Below are 16,690 nucleotides of genomic sequence, written 5' to 3' on the forward strand. Positions count from 1 at the left end.
CCCTCCAGCCCTTAGCTATATTCTCAACCAAAATTATTATTTCTCATTTCTATCCTATTTAACATTCCTGGTATTAGAGTTTGGTGGTGATTGGATTGCATGATTAAATTTATATGAAAACTAATCTTGAATGCGTTGGGATAATTATTGGTATGAATTTGTGACTGGATAATCTCCAAGGGTTTCCTTTCCTCTGCTGCCAATCTCAGGGCTGTTATATCAGGGAATCAGCAGACAAACGTGTGGCCCAAATCCTGGCTCTTGTCATCTTTCTTTCTCTACAAGGACCCCCCCCCCCCACTGGATTCACTAAGTAAAATAAGAAAAGAAAAAAAGGAAACTTGAGAGAAGTAGACAGTAAATGGTAAATTGAGAAAAAATAAGTTGAGAAATAGAAATTTGACAAATGAATTGAGAAATAATGCATTGGGTTTAGTGTCTACATCCCAGGTTTCCAGGAGCAAGCACTTTTCAAAATATCCTGTCCATTTAGTGAAGTATTTTACCAGTATTTAACAAGTTATGTATTCCTATTTTTTACACAAGGAATAGACAGTATTTAAAAATTATATAGGAATCTCCTTTATATTAATGATTCTGTTTTGCCAGAAATAAATGAAAACATTTGAATGTTCTACAAAATGTACGCTTAGCCTTGGGCAGTTTAATTCACAAATGGAGATGGGCATTCAGACTGAGATGTCAACTGATGGCCACTCATTAAACCGGAGCAGCTCACCCTTTTAACAAATTGTTATTTAAAGATATTTTATTGATTAATTTTTTTTACAGCTTTAGGGTGTGGTATAACTGACATATAGTAAAGTGAGTATATTTAAAATGCACAATTTGATAAACTGTGACATATGTATAATTATGAAGCCATATGAATAATCAAGATAATGAACATAGTGGTTCCACTTCTGAAATGAAAAATTCATAGAATCAGCAGTCGACTTGAACTCGTAGAAGAAAGAACCAGTGAATTTGAAGATAGATTGATAGAGATTATGCAATCTGAAGAACAGATTTTAAAAATGAATAAAATGAACAGAGCATCAAGGAAATGTGGGATACTGTGAAGCACACGAATATGTGAAAAAGAGGACAGGAGAGGGAGATGGGAGCAGAAAAAATTTTCAAAGAAGTAAGGGATGAAAACTTCCCAAATTTGATGAAAAACATAAATCTACACAACCAAGAAGCTCAATGAATTTCATGTAGGATAAACACAAAGAAATCTATAGATAAATAATGTAGTAAAAATGCTGAAAGACAGAAACCTTTGGAAGCAACAAGAGATGGTGTGTCCATTCATATTTTGATGGATATTTGGATTTTTCAACCTTTGTCTATTACAAATAAAGCTGCTGTGAATATTCATGTATTAATACAAGTCTTTGTATGGACATATATTTTTATTTCTTTTTGATAAATAAATACCTAGGAGTGGAATGGCTTGGGCAAGTGGTAGGTATAGATTTAATTTTTCAAGGAATTGCCAGATTGTTTTCCAAAATGGTTGTGCTATTTTCCAATTCTACTAGTAGTGTGTAAGAGTCCCAGTTGCTCCACATCATTGCCAATAATTGATATGTGGTAAGTTTTTGTAATTTTAGTCATTCTGGTGGGTGTGTTGTATCATCTCATTGTGGTTTTAGTTTGCATCTCCCTAATGATTAATGACTTGTTGAGCATCTCTGCATGTGATTATTGGCCATCCTTTGTGTCTTTTGATGAAATTCCAATTTTACTTTTCCCTTTTAATTGAGTTGTCTTTTCATTCTTGAGTTGTAAGAATTCCTTATGTGTTCTACATAGATTTCCTTTGTCAGGTACATATTTCTCAGATATTTTCTTCAAATATTTTATTGACAGTGTTTGTTGAAGAGCAAAAGTTTTTGTTTTTTATAAAGTCCAATTTAAAAAATTTTGTTAATGGTTTCTTTTGAGTTGTAATTAAGAAATCTTTACTAAACCAAGGTCACACAGATTTTCTCTTATGTTTTCTTCTAGAAGTTTCATATTTTTAGCTCTAACATTTGAGTCTATGATTCATGCTGAGTGAATTTTTGTATATGATGCATAGTATGGGTCAAGGTTCCTTTTCTTTTTGCATATAGATATTTAATTGTTCCAATACTGTTTGTCAAAAAAAGTATCTTTTCTCCATTGAATTGCCTTAGACATCTTTGTCAAATGTGTGTTTTATATTTTTGAGTTCCCTATACTGTTCCATTAATTTATGTTTATGCCAATACCACACTGAGTTGATCACTTTGCTTTATAATAGGTCTTGAAATCGTTTAGTGTTAGTTGTCCAGCTTTGCTTTTCTTGTCTAAAAATTTTTCAGCTATTCTAGGTTCTTTGCATTTCCATATAAATTTTAGAATCTGCTTGTCAGTTGCTGCAGAACAGTCTGCTGGGATTCTGCTGGGATTTTAATTGGCATTTCATTTGAACCTGTAGATCATTTGGGGAGAATTGTCATCTTAAAAATATTGTTTCTTCTCATCTGTGAACAGGTATATCTCTGTTTTTTTTTAGGTCTTCCTAACTTTCTCAGCTATGTTTTTTCACTTTCAGCATACAGATCTTGCACTTTGTCAAATTTATCTCAAATTATTTCCTATTTCTTGATGCTGTTTTTTATTTCGATTTTTGATAATTGCTAATATAAAGAAAGAGTACAATTTGTATTTTGTATATTAACCTTGTATCCTACAACTTTGCTAGTAAACTCATTAATTTTAATCACCTTGTCTCTCTACCTTTTTTGTTTGTTTGGCCCCTGTGTTTTATGTTAGGGCTTTCCTCCAATCTTTGGTGATTCTTTGATGTCTCTTTATATATATATAAGGTGTGACATTAAGATTATTGAACATTTTGTGTGCACATGTGAGGCTTGATACCTGGTGGGCTTCATCAGATAGTGATAAATTGGGGGTGGGGTTCCCCATGTTTCAGGATCTATAAATCTTATCTCTTAGACCAGTTGGTATTTTCAAAGAAGGGTCCTGTGGTATCATCTGGTAGAGGGTGTTGGGCTGTCTGTATTGTAAACCTACTATTCTAAGCTGCCTGTAGTTAAAATTTTGACTTCCACTTTCACTGTTTTTGTATTATAATAATTATGTTATAATTTTGATGTTTATTATGTTTTGTTTAAGTATATAACTTAAATAAATGTACTGTCTACCACTTATGTATTGTCTAAGTATGTAATTTAAATGATTTCTTAATTTTGGAGTTTAGTGAGGAACCATTTTTATACATATTCCATAGATTCTAGGAAAGATAGTTTGTGTGTGTGTGTGTCTGTGTATACATACATATCTGAATACAGCAATACTTTAACAAGAGTATATATGTGTGTTATGAGATTGCTATTCTCTAGGTTTATAGCTTTATTTTTTCTGCACGTTGTGATATACGGAAGTGCATTAAACTTGCCACGACAGTTTTTTTTCTGTCAGTTTCACTTTATAATTTCTAATTTTTTAATATACATTTTAATAGTATTTACTTGTTATGTCATCATTGTGGCCATTTCCTGCTATCTAGTACAGCCATTTTCTTTGTTCCATTCTTACCTTGGTTTCTCCTTAGGCTGGTAATACTTTTGCAGTTCATCCTTCCTTCTTGTTAGTGTATACCAGGTACAGCTTTTTTTGAATTTTTAACCTTCTTGTTTCATTATGTTTTATTAGTATTTCATATAATCAATTTTTAGATTACTTTTGACTCTACCTGGAAGTCTGGATATTCAGTAGGCTTTTTCAAATATTGTACTAACTGGTATCTTGGGACTTTTGACATCTGTGGTTTGGTTGTTTTCTGTCCCCTTTTTAAAAAAGGGTCCTAGTTTTTTCCTTTGAATTACATCGTTAACTGTATGGGCAGTTTGTTAGATCAGAAGGCATGTATTCTGTTTTTTTAATACTACTTGTGATACCTTTCAGTTAAAAATCACACATCTCTGTTTCTCTAAGTATCAACATCATAAATGAAATATATTTTCCCTCCCTTGTATAAAATGAAATAATTAATACACAGTAATCTATCCCTTCCTCATCTCACTACCTAGTTACTTTAGAGGATTTAATTTTTTTACATTATGAATCTTTATCAGAAACTATTTTCAACTTTTATATTCTTTCTTTTTTTTAAATTAATAGCTTTTTTTAAAAAAGCAGTTTTAGGTCCACAGTACAATTTGAGTGGAAAGTACAAAGAGTCCCATATAACCTCTCACCCTCCCTCCCCCAGTTTCCCCTTAAAATTGATGAGTCGGTATTAATACATTATTTTAACTTAAGTCCATACTTTACATCAGGGTTCACTTTGTGTTGTACGTTGTATGGGTTTTGATGACTGTGTAAATGATATGTATCCACCATTACAGTATCAAAGACTATAGTTTCATAGCCCTAAAAATCCCATGTGCCCCACTTACTCATTCCTCCCTCCCTCTCTCCAAGTCCCTGGCAATCACTGATCTGTCTCCATATTTTTGTCTGTTCCAGGAATGTCATATAGTTGGAATTACACAGTATATAGCCTTTTTAGGTTGGCTTCTTTCACTTAGTAGTATGCATTTAAGATTCTTCCATGTCTTTTTCTGGCTTGATAGTTCATTTCTTTTTATCACTGAATAACATTCTACTGTATGGATGTACAACAGTTTGTTTATCCCTTTATTGAAGGACATCTTAGTTATTTCTAGGTTTTGACAATTATGAATAAAGCTCCTGTAAACATTTGTGTGCAGGTTTTTGTGTGGACGTAAGTTTTCAGCTCACTTGAGTAAATACCAGGGAGTGCAGTTGCTGGGGTCATAAGGTAAGAGCATGTTAGTTTTGTAAGAAACTGTCAAACTGTCTTCCAAGTTGTCTGTACCATCTTGCATTCCCACCAGCAATGAATGAGAGTTCTTGTTGCTCCACATCCTCACCACCATTTGGTGTTGTCAGTGTTTTGGATTTTGGCCATTTTAAGAAGTGTGTAGAGTGTCTTGTTTTTGTATTCTTTTTTGTAAACATATTTCCCACCTTTATTTTTTAAATAACAGATTTATTGAGATATAATTCACAAACCATAAGAGTCACCCCTTTAAATGTGCAATTCTTTGGTTTTCAGTATATTGACAAGTTGTACAGCCATGAACATTATCTAATTTTGGAACATTGTCTCTGCCCATGTACCATTAGCAGCCACTCTCCATAGCCCCCCACCACCAGAAGCCCCTGGAAACCACTCATCTTTCTGTCTCAGTGGATTTGCCTGTTTTGGGTATTTCATATAAATAGAATCATACAATAGGTGGCCTCTTGAGACTAGCGTGTTTCATTTAGCATAGTGTTTTCAGGATTCCTCCATGTTGTATGCATCAGAACTTCATTCCTTTTCATGGCTAAATAGTATTCTCTTATATGAATATATACCATATTTTGTTTATCACTGAGCGGTTGATGGATGTTTGGGTGGTTCCCACCTTTTGGTTATGCTGAATAATGTTGCTGTGATCATTCATGAACAAGTTTCTGTGTAAACGTAGGTTTTTAGTTCTCAGTGTATGACTAGGAGTAGAATTGCTGGATCATATGAAAATTCTGTATTTAACATTTTGAGAAACTTCCAAACTATTTTTCAAAGTGGCTACACTATTTTACTATCTCACTAACAGTGTGTGAGGGTTCCAGTTTCTCTGCATCCTCATCAACACTTGTTATTGTCTGTCTTTTTTATTTTAGCCATCCATTTGATTTAGTATGTGTGAAGTGATAGCTCATTGTGGTTTGATTTTCATTTCCCTAATTGCTAATAATATTGAGCATCGTTTCATGTGTTTATTGGCTATTTGTATATCTTCTTTGTAGAAATATCTATTTTAATGATTTGCACATTTTTAATTGGGTATTTGTCTTTTTCTTGTTGAGTTCCTTATATATTCTGGATATAAATCCCTTGTGAGATACATGATTTGCAAATATTTTCACCAGTTTTGTGGGCTTTCTTTTCACTTTTTTGATGGTGCTCTTTGAGGCACAAAACGGTTTTAATTTTGATAAAGTCTAATTTATATGTATTTTTCTTTTGTTATTTTGGTTTTAATGTCATATCTAAGAAGCCACTGCCTAATCCAAGGTCACGAGGATTTACTCCTACATTTTCTTATAAGAGTTTTACAGTTTTAGTTCTTAGATCTATAATCCATTTTGAGTTAATGTCTGTATGTGGTGTGAGATGTCAGGATCCGTCTCATTCTCTTGCTTGTGGATATCCAGTTGTCCCAAGTACCATTTGTTGACTTCTTTTTCCATGTAATGTTGCCCTTGTGGAAAATCAGTTGACTATAAGTGTAAGGGTTTATTTCTGGACTTCCAACTGTACCATTGATCCATATTTCTATCCTTATGCCAGTACCACACACTCTTGATTACTGTAATTTTGTAAAAATTATTGAAATTAGGAAGTGTGAATCCTCCTGATTTGTTCTTCTTTTGCAAGATTGCCTAGCCCTTCTGGGTCCTTTTTACTTCCATATGAGTTTTAGGATCAGCTTGTCACTTTCTACAAAAAAACTAAATAGAATTTTGATAGGGATTCTGTTGAATCTGTAGATCACTTTGGGGAGTATTGCCATATTAATAATATTAATTCTTTGAATCCATGAACAGGGGGTCCTTCTGTTATTTAGGTCTTTAATTTCTTTCAACTTTGTTTTTGTGGTTTTTGAGTATATGTCTTGCAATTCTTTTGTTAAATGTATTCTTAAGTATTTTATTCTTTTTGATACTACTGAAGAAAATAAATTGAATTATTTTCTTCATTTCTTTTTCAAATTGTTCATTGCTTATGTAAAGAAATACAAATTGATTTTTGTATATCAGTCTTATATTCTGCAACCTTTCAGAACTTGTTTATTAGTTCTAATGGTTTTTTTAGTGGATTCCTTAAGTTTTTTCCATGTACAAGATCATGGCATATGCAAATAGAGATACTTTTACTTTTTTCCAGTCTGGATGCCTTCCCCCCCACCCCCAATTGCCCTGGCTAGAACCTCCAGTACAATGATGGATAGGAATGGCAAGATCTATTCAGATTTTCTATTACTTTTTAACAGATTACTTTCAATAGTTTATATCTTTCTAGAAATTTTCCCATTTCATTTAGATTATCAAATTTGTTGGCATACAAGTTTGTTTATAGTATGCTCTTATTTCTTTTTTATTTCTGTAAGGTTGATAGTAATGTGGCCTGTGTCATTCCTGATTTAGTAAGTTGAATGTCCTTGTTTTCCTTACTCAGTATGGCTAAATGTTTGTCAATTTTATTGAACTATTCAAAGAACCAACTTTTGGTTTATTGATTTTTCTCAATTGTTTTTCTTGTCACAGTTTCATTTATTTAAGGATTATTCTCTAATCCTTCCTTCTGCTTGCTTTGTATTCAGTTTGCTCTTTTTCTACTTTCTAAAGGTGGAAGGTTAGTTTATTGATTTGGAATTTTCTTTAGTATATGCATTTACAGCTATCAATATCTTTATATGCACTACTTTAGCTGCATCTCATAAGATTTAGTAACTTACATTTTGGTTTTTATTCATCTCGAAATGTTTTCCAATTTCCCTTGTGATTTCTTTTTGTTTTCCCTTGTGATTTAGGGGTTAATTTCATATTTTTGTGAATTTCCAAATTTTTAAGAATTATTCATTTCTAATTTTATTGCATGGTGGTCAAAGATTATACTTTGTATGATTTCAGGGTTTTGAAATATAGATATTTGTTTAATGGCTTGCTTATGGTCTACCCTGGAGAATGTTTGCATGTGCACTTGTGAAGAATATGTATACTGCTGCTGTTGTTGGATGGCTTGCTCTCTAGGTGTTTGTTATGTCTAATTGGTTGATAGTACTGTTCAAGTCTTCTATGTCCTTGCTTATCTTTTCCCAGTTTTACCTATTATTGAATATATAGATATATTTATAATATATAGATTATCTATATCCATGTGTATCTATAGATATGATAGATATCTAGATATACTCATGTAAAGAGATTTATTGTAAGGAATTAACTCATGTAGTTATGGAGGCTGGGAAGTCCAGAATCTATAGTGTGGGCCAGCAGGCTTGAGACCCAAAGAGAGCTGATGGTGTAGACGAAGTTTGAAGGCAGTTTGCTGGAGAATTTCCTCTTGCTCAAGGAGGCCAGTCTTTTTGTTCTTTTCAGACCTTCAGCTGTTTGGATGAAGCCCACCCACATTATGGAGGCAAACTTACCCAAGGTTCACTGATGTAAATATTAATTTCATCCAAAACACTCTCCAAGTTGATACATGAAATTAACCATTGCAAATAGTATGTAAAAACTTAGTTTCAACAAGCCCTCCTTCCCTCAGCCCTCTTTTGTACCATTTTTGTCATAGAAAATACATCTCTATACACTGTAAGCTTATCAGCACAGTAATATGTAGTTGCTTCTCATTATTTGCAGTAGTTATGTTCTATAAAGTTGCAGCAAGCACTGAAGTAGCAAATACTGAATTATTGCTCCTTGAAGAAATACAGGGTTAGCTTCCTGCAAGCCAATTCGTCATCAATCAGTACATAACCTTGTTTTATTTGTGTTTCTGTTTAAAGTTGCCTTATTTATATATTTAATATATATTGTTGATTCATTAACATTAAACTCATGACCATTAACCCTATAACTCATGCCCGAATGAAGCTATCTAACACATGTCTTTTCTCCGTAAGGCACATCATGGCCTTCTTGCTCACGGGAACACTAGACAGCACTTCAGCACTGCCTTTGGGGCTTTTTAAAGGGCAGAATCACTAACAAAAAACACAGAAATGCAAAAAACCTGGCACTAAGTAGACTGCAGGGAGGATCCTTGCTTAGAATATGAGAATTAAAATAAGAAGGCAGAGCATCATCTTGTTTGACCTCAGCTGGGAATATGCACCTTGGGTGATGTGTTATACCATGTCTGCAAACGACTGCAGAAGCACTACAAGTAGTAATTTTGGAGTTACAAATAAATTCTAGCAAGTAGGTGAATTTTCAAATATAAAATCCATGAATAATGAGGGTCAGCTGTAATTATCGTTTAATGAAGTTTTTTGAATCAGATAAGAGAACATAAAAGTCACAAACAAAAATGCATTATACTGTCTTTCTTAAAAAATTTTATTGGGGTATAGCTGATTTACAATGTTGTGTTTCAGGTGTGCAGCATAGTGATTCAGTTATACATATACATGTATTCATTCTTTTTCAGATTCTTTTCCCATATAGGTTATTGCAGAATATTGAATATAGTTCCCTGTGCTATACAGTAGGTCCTTGTTGGCTATCTATTTTATATATAGTAGTGTATGTCTGTTAATCCCAAGCTCCTAATTTATCCCTTCCCCCTTCCCATATACTGTTTTTTATATTTACTGATGTAATTACTTTTATTGGTGTTCTTTTTTGTGTGTGTTTGGATACAGTTTAGCGACCTTTCACTTCAGCTTTTAATATTTCTTATAGTGTGGTCTGCTAGCTACAAATTCTTTCAGTGTTTTTTCTTTTTTTTAAATCTGGGAATGTCTTAATTTCTTCTTCATCTTTGAAAGATAGCTTTGTTGGATATACAGTTCTTGGTTGAGTCTTTTTTTCTTTCAATATGTCTTCATACTGCTTTCCATCCTCATGGTTTCTAATGCAAAGTCAGTTGTTAATCTTATGGAGGGTCCCTTGTACTTAATGAAAACAGTATTTTCTCTTATTGCTTTTAAGATTCTTTGTCTTTGGCTTTTGATAGTTTGACTATGATGAGTGTAGGTATGAATCTCTGAGTTTACTTAGGGTTTGTTGAGCTTATTAGATGTGTCAATTAATGTTTTTTGGATATTCTTTATGCTCCTTTCTCTTTATCCTCTTCTTGAACTTCCAATATGAGTATGTTGGTAATCTTTCTAATGTCCAGTAGGTCCCTGTGGCACTGTTCATTTCTTTGCTTTTTTCTTTCTGTTCCTCAGATTGGTTAATCTCAATTGACCTATCTTCAAGTTCATTGATTCTTTCTTCTGCCAGCTAAAATTGCTAGTTAGCCCATCTAGTGAATTTTTCATTTAAGTTACTATATTTTTCAATCCTAAAATTTCTATTTGCTTCTTTTTTTATGATTCCTGTCTCTTTATTGATCTTTTCTATCTGTTAGAACATCATTTTCATAGTTTCCTGTAGTTCTTCAGATGTGGTTTCCTTTAGTTTTGTTTTTTAATTGTAGTAAAATACACTTAGCATAAAATTTGCCCTCTTAACCATTTTTAAGTGTACAGTTCAGTAGTGTTAGGTATATTCACATTTTTATGTAACCAGTCTCTAGAACTTTTCTGTCTTGCAAAACTCTGTACTCATGAAACAGCAACTCTCCATTTTTTCCTTCCTCAGTGCCTGGTAACTATCATTTTCTGTTTTTATAAGTTTGACTAATCTATTCATCTTATATAAGTGGAATCATACAGTATTTGTCTTTTTGTAACTGGTTTATTTCACTTTTCATAATATCTTCAAGGTTCATCCATGTTGGAGCATTAGTTTTTTTGAACATATATGTAATAGCTGATTTTAAATCTTTGTCTAAGAAGTTTGACATCTGGGCTTCCTCAGGGACAATTTCTATTCACTATTTTTTTTTTCTTTTACTGATTTTAGGCCATACTTTTGTATTTCTTCATGTGTCTCATAATTTCTTTGTTGAAACTGAACATATATAATGTTATAATTTTTAAATAATATAATTAGATTTCTCACTCCCTCAAGGATTTGTTGGTTTATTGTTGTTGTTATTTGGTTTGTTTTAGTGTTTTTCCTGGTCTCTTTCTGTAAAGTCTGTATTCTTTGTCATGGGTGGCCACTGAAGTTGCTGCTTGTTTAGTGGTCAGCTAATGGTAGGACAGAGATTTCCTTAAGTGCCTGAACCAATAGGTCTCCCACTCTTTTCCAAGGGGCTCTGTGCTTAACATTTGGGCAGAGTTTATAACTCTACCTTAGCCTTCACTTCTTGCTTTTATACAGCTTCAGTGTCTGCCAGAGGTGAGCTTTGAAGCCTTTCTCAGATCTTTCCTGATCATACTTAGAGTCCTATACATATATATGACCGTCTAGATTCCTAGGAATATTTCAGAGCTTTTCAAAGGCCTCTATGAATATCTCATCACCCAGATTTTTTTCTTTAAGTTTTTTGATCAGCCTCTTGTTAGTCCCAACTGGTATCGCTGCCTCAGGCAGCTGCAGTGTTAAACAATTGCTGTCGGTTGTTTTTGACAAATGCCCTGAGTATAGGGCTGTTCACACAGAGTATTATCTGAGTCAGGTCAAATAAAGATAAATCCTGAGAATTGAGCCTTTCCAAGGAACTTTCAGACAGGTGGGTGACATTCTCTGGAGATGTGGCTTCTGGGGATCTCTGATCTTATTCTGCCCCTTATAGGGGTTGCTAGGCTACTGGTTTTCACAGCTATTGTGGTTGTGAGGCTATTAGTTTTCAAGGCTACCATGAACTTGGGAGAAGGGTAGGGTGTAAAGCAAGTTAATAGACCATAAAGCTTGTTATATTTACTGAGATTCAGTTGTTTTTCTTGAATAAACAGGTTGTTGCAAGTTAATTTCTAGAATACTGAAAAAGTTGATTTTGACAACATTTGCCAGTTCTCATTGCTTTTATGGAGGAGCAGATTTTCAGACTTCCTTAGTCCCTTGTTCTAAAGGTGTGTCCTCATACATTTAGTTTGAATTCTGGGCTTAAATGATTTCATTGCTTCTGATCCTTTTATTTTGATTTATTTGTTGTTCAGATGGAATATATCTTCAGGTTACTTTTTTTTAAGGATTTGTTTATAAGTTATGTTTTGAGGCCCTTTATATTTGCTAAGGTCTCTTTGTTGTCTGCACCAGTAATCCCCATATGTTTTGTTCACATATTCCATCAGTAAAAATTTTTGAAAATATATCTCTCTATAATATAAATACATATGTAATAAGGGTGTATTAGAATGCTAAGGCTGTCATAACAAAAATACCACAGACTGGGTGGCTTAAAACAAACAAACCAATGTATTTTCTCACAGTTTTGAAAGCTAGAAGTCCAAGATCAAGTTGTTGGCAGGTCTGATTTCTCCTGAGGTCCATGGCTTGCAGGTGGCTGCCTTTTCAGCGTGTCCTCGCATGACCTTTTCTCTGTGCTTCTGCATCCCTGGTCTCTCTCTCTTTCTTCTTATAAGGACACCAGTCATATTGGATAAGAGCCCCACCTTTATGGCCTCTTTTAACCTTAATTACCTCCTTAAAGGCCCTATTTCCAAATATAGTCACATTGAGGGGACACAGTTCAATCCATAACAAAGGATAAATATGTAATATAGACATAACATAAATGTACCATTGTAGTAATGTTAGATATTTATATGTACAACACACACAGAATAAATTTTTAAAAGTCATTATTTTTAGTGAAAACAATGTATTCTAATTAGATAATTGTTTTTATTTTATAATGTGGCTATCAAAGCTTATTCCAGAAGTAAAAGTGTCAACTCTTAGCATTTTCTTGTTGTTCACATCTTTGCCTCTATTATCTTTAATGATATTTTGCAGGAATTTTTTTAAACACTCCATTTATCCATTTATATTCTGTAAAAACAGTTAATCAGGCACACATGGACTGCAGTTGTGCTATAATTACAGTTAAAGCAGATGAGTGAGGGCCCCACATCAGCCCGGTATGTTATGGGATTTCTACTCTTCTCTTAGAATATCTCATGTGTGTAACGTGTATTCCAAGTGAGGGCATTACTTCATTTTGTATATTAAATATTTTAAAAACTAATTTCTTTCTAGTATTTATAGATACATAAAGGTGAATATATGTACTCATATTTTCTACTTGCGCTTTGGTGGGTTATTCTGAACATTCTACTTTGGTGACCACTGATCTAAACACAAAATACAGATGTAGTCACAATTGGGTAGTCGGTTCACAGGTGTTCACTTTGTTATCCTTTGTATCTTATGTGTTGTGGCATGTATTCTGTGTAATAAAATATTTTTAAAACATTTTAAAGTAGTCATAAGTTTGCTTGAAAATTCTGTAGCTGTTATCCTAACATTCTGTCATTTATTATTGCACAAGAGGAGTCTGAGGCTTTTCAATCTGTAGTGTTGAGTCTTCTAGAATATTTTCTTGGTAATTTCTTTAATTATATCCGATTTTACATTTGCTGAGACCCCTTCTTTAATTATATCAATTATCTATGAATTAGGTATCTTTATTTTTTCCATATATTTCCCCTACGTAGCTTTACTGCCTTTTTCTTCTGTGCTCTGGACATTTTTCTCAACTTTGTCATCATCACTGATTTAATTTCTATAGTATTTGTACGTGGCTTCCAGAGTTGATTTTAGTTACTTTATTTTACTTTATTTATTTATTTTTACTTTTTGTTGTGGAAAATATCAACCGTAACAAAAGTGGAGAAAATAGGATAATGAACCGTAAAACTTGTAACCCACCTTTAATAATTACCATCTCATGACCAATCTTATTTCATCTATTCCTACCCAGTCTCCCTCATCCCACTCCTATTTATTTTGAATCAAATTCCAGACATCATATCTTTTCATAAATATTTTAGCATCTATCCCTAAAAGATACAGACTTTTAAAAAGTATCACCATAGTATCATACTTAAAGGTGACAGTTGCCACATCATGTGTAATAAGCGGAGTATATTCCTGGATTGCCTACAAACATCTGTAGTTCTTCTCTTGCTAGAAACTGACTGAAGAAAAATTCTCAGTGTACACCTCTTCCCAGAGTTTATCCTACCTCTGACTTCACGTCCCTAAGAATAAAATGTCATATCACAGCTGTTTCCATTCCTAGTCATACTCCGTAGGTAGGAATTATAGTTTCGGGTTTATGTAGAAATACCTTTTAATCAGGAGAAGAGAAAAAACAGCTCTGGTCATTCTTGGAATCTGCTCTTTTATGTGGGTGAGTTGGGCCATGGAAGCCCTGACTCTGAAGTTTGGGGGAAAAGCAGAGGTTTGATGGCTAGAAAGTTCTGACTGTAATTCTTGTCCCTCCATGAACTCACCAGTTTACCGTAAGGTTTCATCTGAGTATGGTTCCTAGAAATGCTTTTTATCTGGCAGACTAAGGATTAGTATTTCTGATGTTGTTTAAACTCTATATATCTTTTTGTATTTTCCTAAATAAAAGACGGAGGTAGGCAAATTGGGCATCACTGATTTTCTGTCCTCATAACCTAGGTATCCTGTAATACACTTTAAAAGACCTCATTCATAGCTCAGGAACCTTGCTTTATTAATTTTCCTACTTTTTAAAACCTCAGTGTCTTTTTATTTATTTATTTATTTATTTATTTTTTATTTATTTACTTTTGGCTGCATTGGGTCTTCGTTGCTGTGCACAGGCTTTCTCTAGCTGTGGCGAGCGGGGGCTACTCTTCGTTGCGGTGCGTGGGCTTCTTATTGAGGTGGCTTCTTTTGTTGCAGGGCACAGTCTCTAGGTGCATGGGCTTCAGTAGTTGTGGCATGCGGGCTCAGTAGTTGTGGCTCACGGGCTCTAGAGCGCAGGCTCAGTAGTAGTTGTGGCACACAGGCTTAGTTGCTGCATGGCTTGTGGGATCTTCCCAGACCAGGGCTTGAACCTGTGTCCCCTGCATTTGCAGGCGGATTCTTAAGCACTGCACCACCAGGGAAATCCCAAAACCTCAGTGTCTTAAAATTTTAAGGGAAAAAAAAAATTACTTCACTTGAACAGTAACATATCTAACATGTATGTATTAAATTTAATTATAGCCATTAAATGATAGATTTTTATTTAACTAGACAGTGGGTTTAACTAAGATTGCCATACATAGATGAATAGTTTTCAGGTAGTTGGTAGACAGTAATATCACACTTAACCAATTTATGCTGAACATAATTAAAATTGTCTTTGATGACTTGAAAGTAACATTTTTATAACATTAAACATTATTAAGTCTTGTGAAAATATGAATAGTAGAACTTTCTAGGAATTGTAATCTAGATACACACTGAGTTGCCAATAACAATGGATGTTTAACAAAATTCAAGAGTTTTCAAGAGTAAAGGGCTTCGAATTAACTTGTGGATATATTTAAAAACAAGTAAAACTTTAGAAAGGGAATCAGAAGCAAGGAAAAGATAGTTATATAGTAAAATTGTGAGTGGTAAGTATTTTAGTCATTTTGCTTCCTTTTTGCCTGTGCATGTCAACCCTATTTATATCTATACTAACCTAGTCTAAGTGAAAGTGGTAATATGTTGAAGGTCAGAACATGTGGAAGCCACTCATTGCCTTCTTTTAAGTCCAGTGTAGGCCTCTTCACTGCCGAGTGCCTACGACTTGGAGCATTTGAGCAGTAATCTAAGAAGATATATTCTCCTTAACATACAATTGTTCAACGTTTTAAGAGCCTAATTGGTAAATTATCTCATTTATCCAACTAAAATATTTTTAAGAGATAGTAATATTTTGCTCATTATAAACAGAAAGGTTTTACTTTTTTAAAAACTGTTAAGGGAATTTCCTGGCCGTCCAGTGGTTAGGACTCCGCACTTTCACTTCAGGGGGCGTGGATTCGATCCCTGGTCAGGGAACTAAGATCCCACATGCCGTGAGGCAACCAAAAGGAAAAAAAACCTGTTAAAGACTTTCTGATAATGTTTGAGGAGGAATATACTAATTATTATTTTACCTGTTACCTAAGAATTTCAAAATGCTGTACACATTTACTTAATATTCCCATAGCAGTTAAGAGAGGGTGTGTTACCAAGAGGGAAACCGGTTTTGCAGGATTGATAACTTATTTATGGCCACGCAGTGAGTCATTAATAGATTTGAGAACAGCTTGAATGGCTAATTTTTGTTTCTTTGTACTTACATATGTTCAAAAAATTTTAGTTTTAGTGTTATCCCCATATTTCCCGAACTAACTGTATTGAGCAGAAATATCATGTTTTAATTTATACAGCTTTCTTTTGGAACTACTGAATCTGTTTAAATGTTTATTGTTCTCCCACAGGTGTTGGATCCTGAACAAAACCATAACTTCACAGATCATTATCTAAATGTGGCCTTTGACCTTTCCCAAGTTCTTTTTATAGCTACCGCCAACACCACTGCTACTATTCCACCTGCTTTGTTGGACAGAATGGAGATCATTCAGGTGCCAGGTAGTTGATTTGTAAACAGAATCATTATTTTGTTAAATAATGATTGTTAAATAATGATTTTGATCAATAAAAAGCTATTTCTTGCTTTTCTGAGCATAACTCTTCAAAACTGGTCGAGCTGTGGAGTTTTGAGTAAAAAGTTGATTTGCCAGTGTATGATCTTCAGAAGTTCTGAATCTGGCATATAAACCAGCTTTTATATATTGTAGATTCAAAGTCTACAAAATTTTGCAAAATCTTGTTTGTTTTAACCATGACAGACAAGAGTGTATGTACGTTGTATACAACATAACACTTTCAGATTTAACTTAGCATAAAAGAATGATCATTTTTATGGAAAACAAGATATTCTTCTTTGAAGCAATTTCTAAAATTATAGATAAAAATAATTTATTTTTTTTAAAGT

At 33.6% G+C, this 16,690-nt stretch overlaps 1 protein-coding gene across 3 annotated transcripts in view; it reads left to right on the top strand.

Annotated features, from left to right (window-relative positions):
• Positions 1-16,690, top strand: part of LONP2 (lon peptidase 2, peroxisomal) — a 95,684-nt gene that overhangs the window by 40,575 nt on the left and 38,419 nt on the right. For all 3 annotated transcript variants that reach the window (XM_082437698.1, XM_082437697.1, XM_082437699.1), the window contains one exon: positions 16,134-16,284. In XM_082437698.1, coding sequence (XP_082293824.1) covers positions 16,134-16,284 — 151 coding nt within the window. The remainder of the gene's footprint in view (positions 1-16,133; positions 16,285-16,690) is intronic.

This window comes from Balaenoptera physalus (genome assembly GCF_965194825.1).
Source record: "Balaenoptera physalus genome assembly, chromosome: 19".
Lineage (NCBI taxonomy): Eukaryota > Metazoa > Chordata > Mammalia > Artiodactyla > Balaenopteridae > Balaenoptera > Balaenoptera physalus.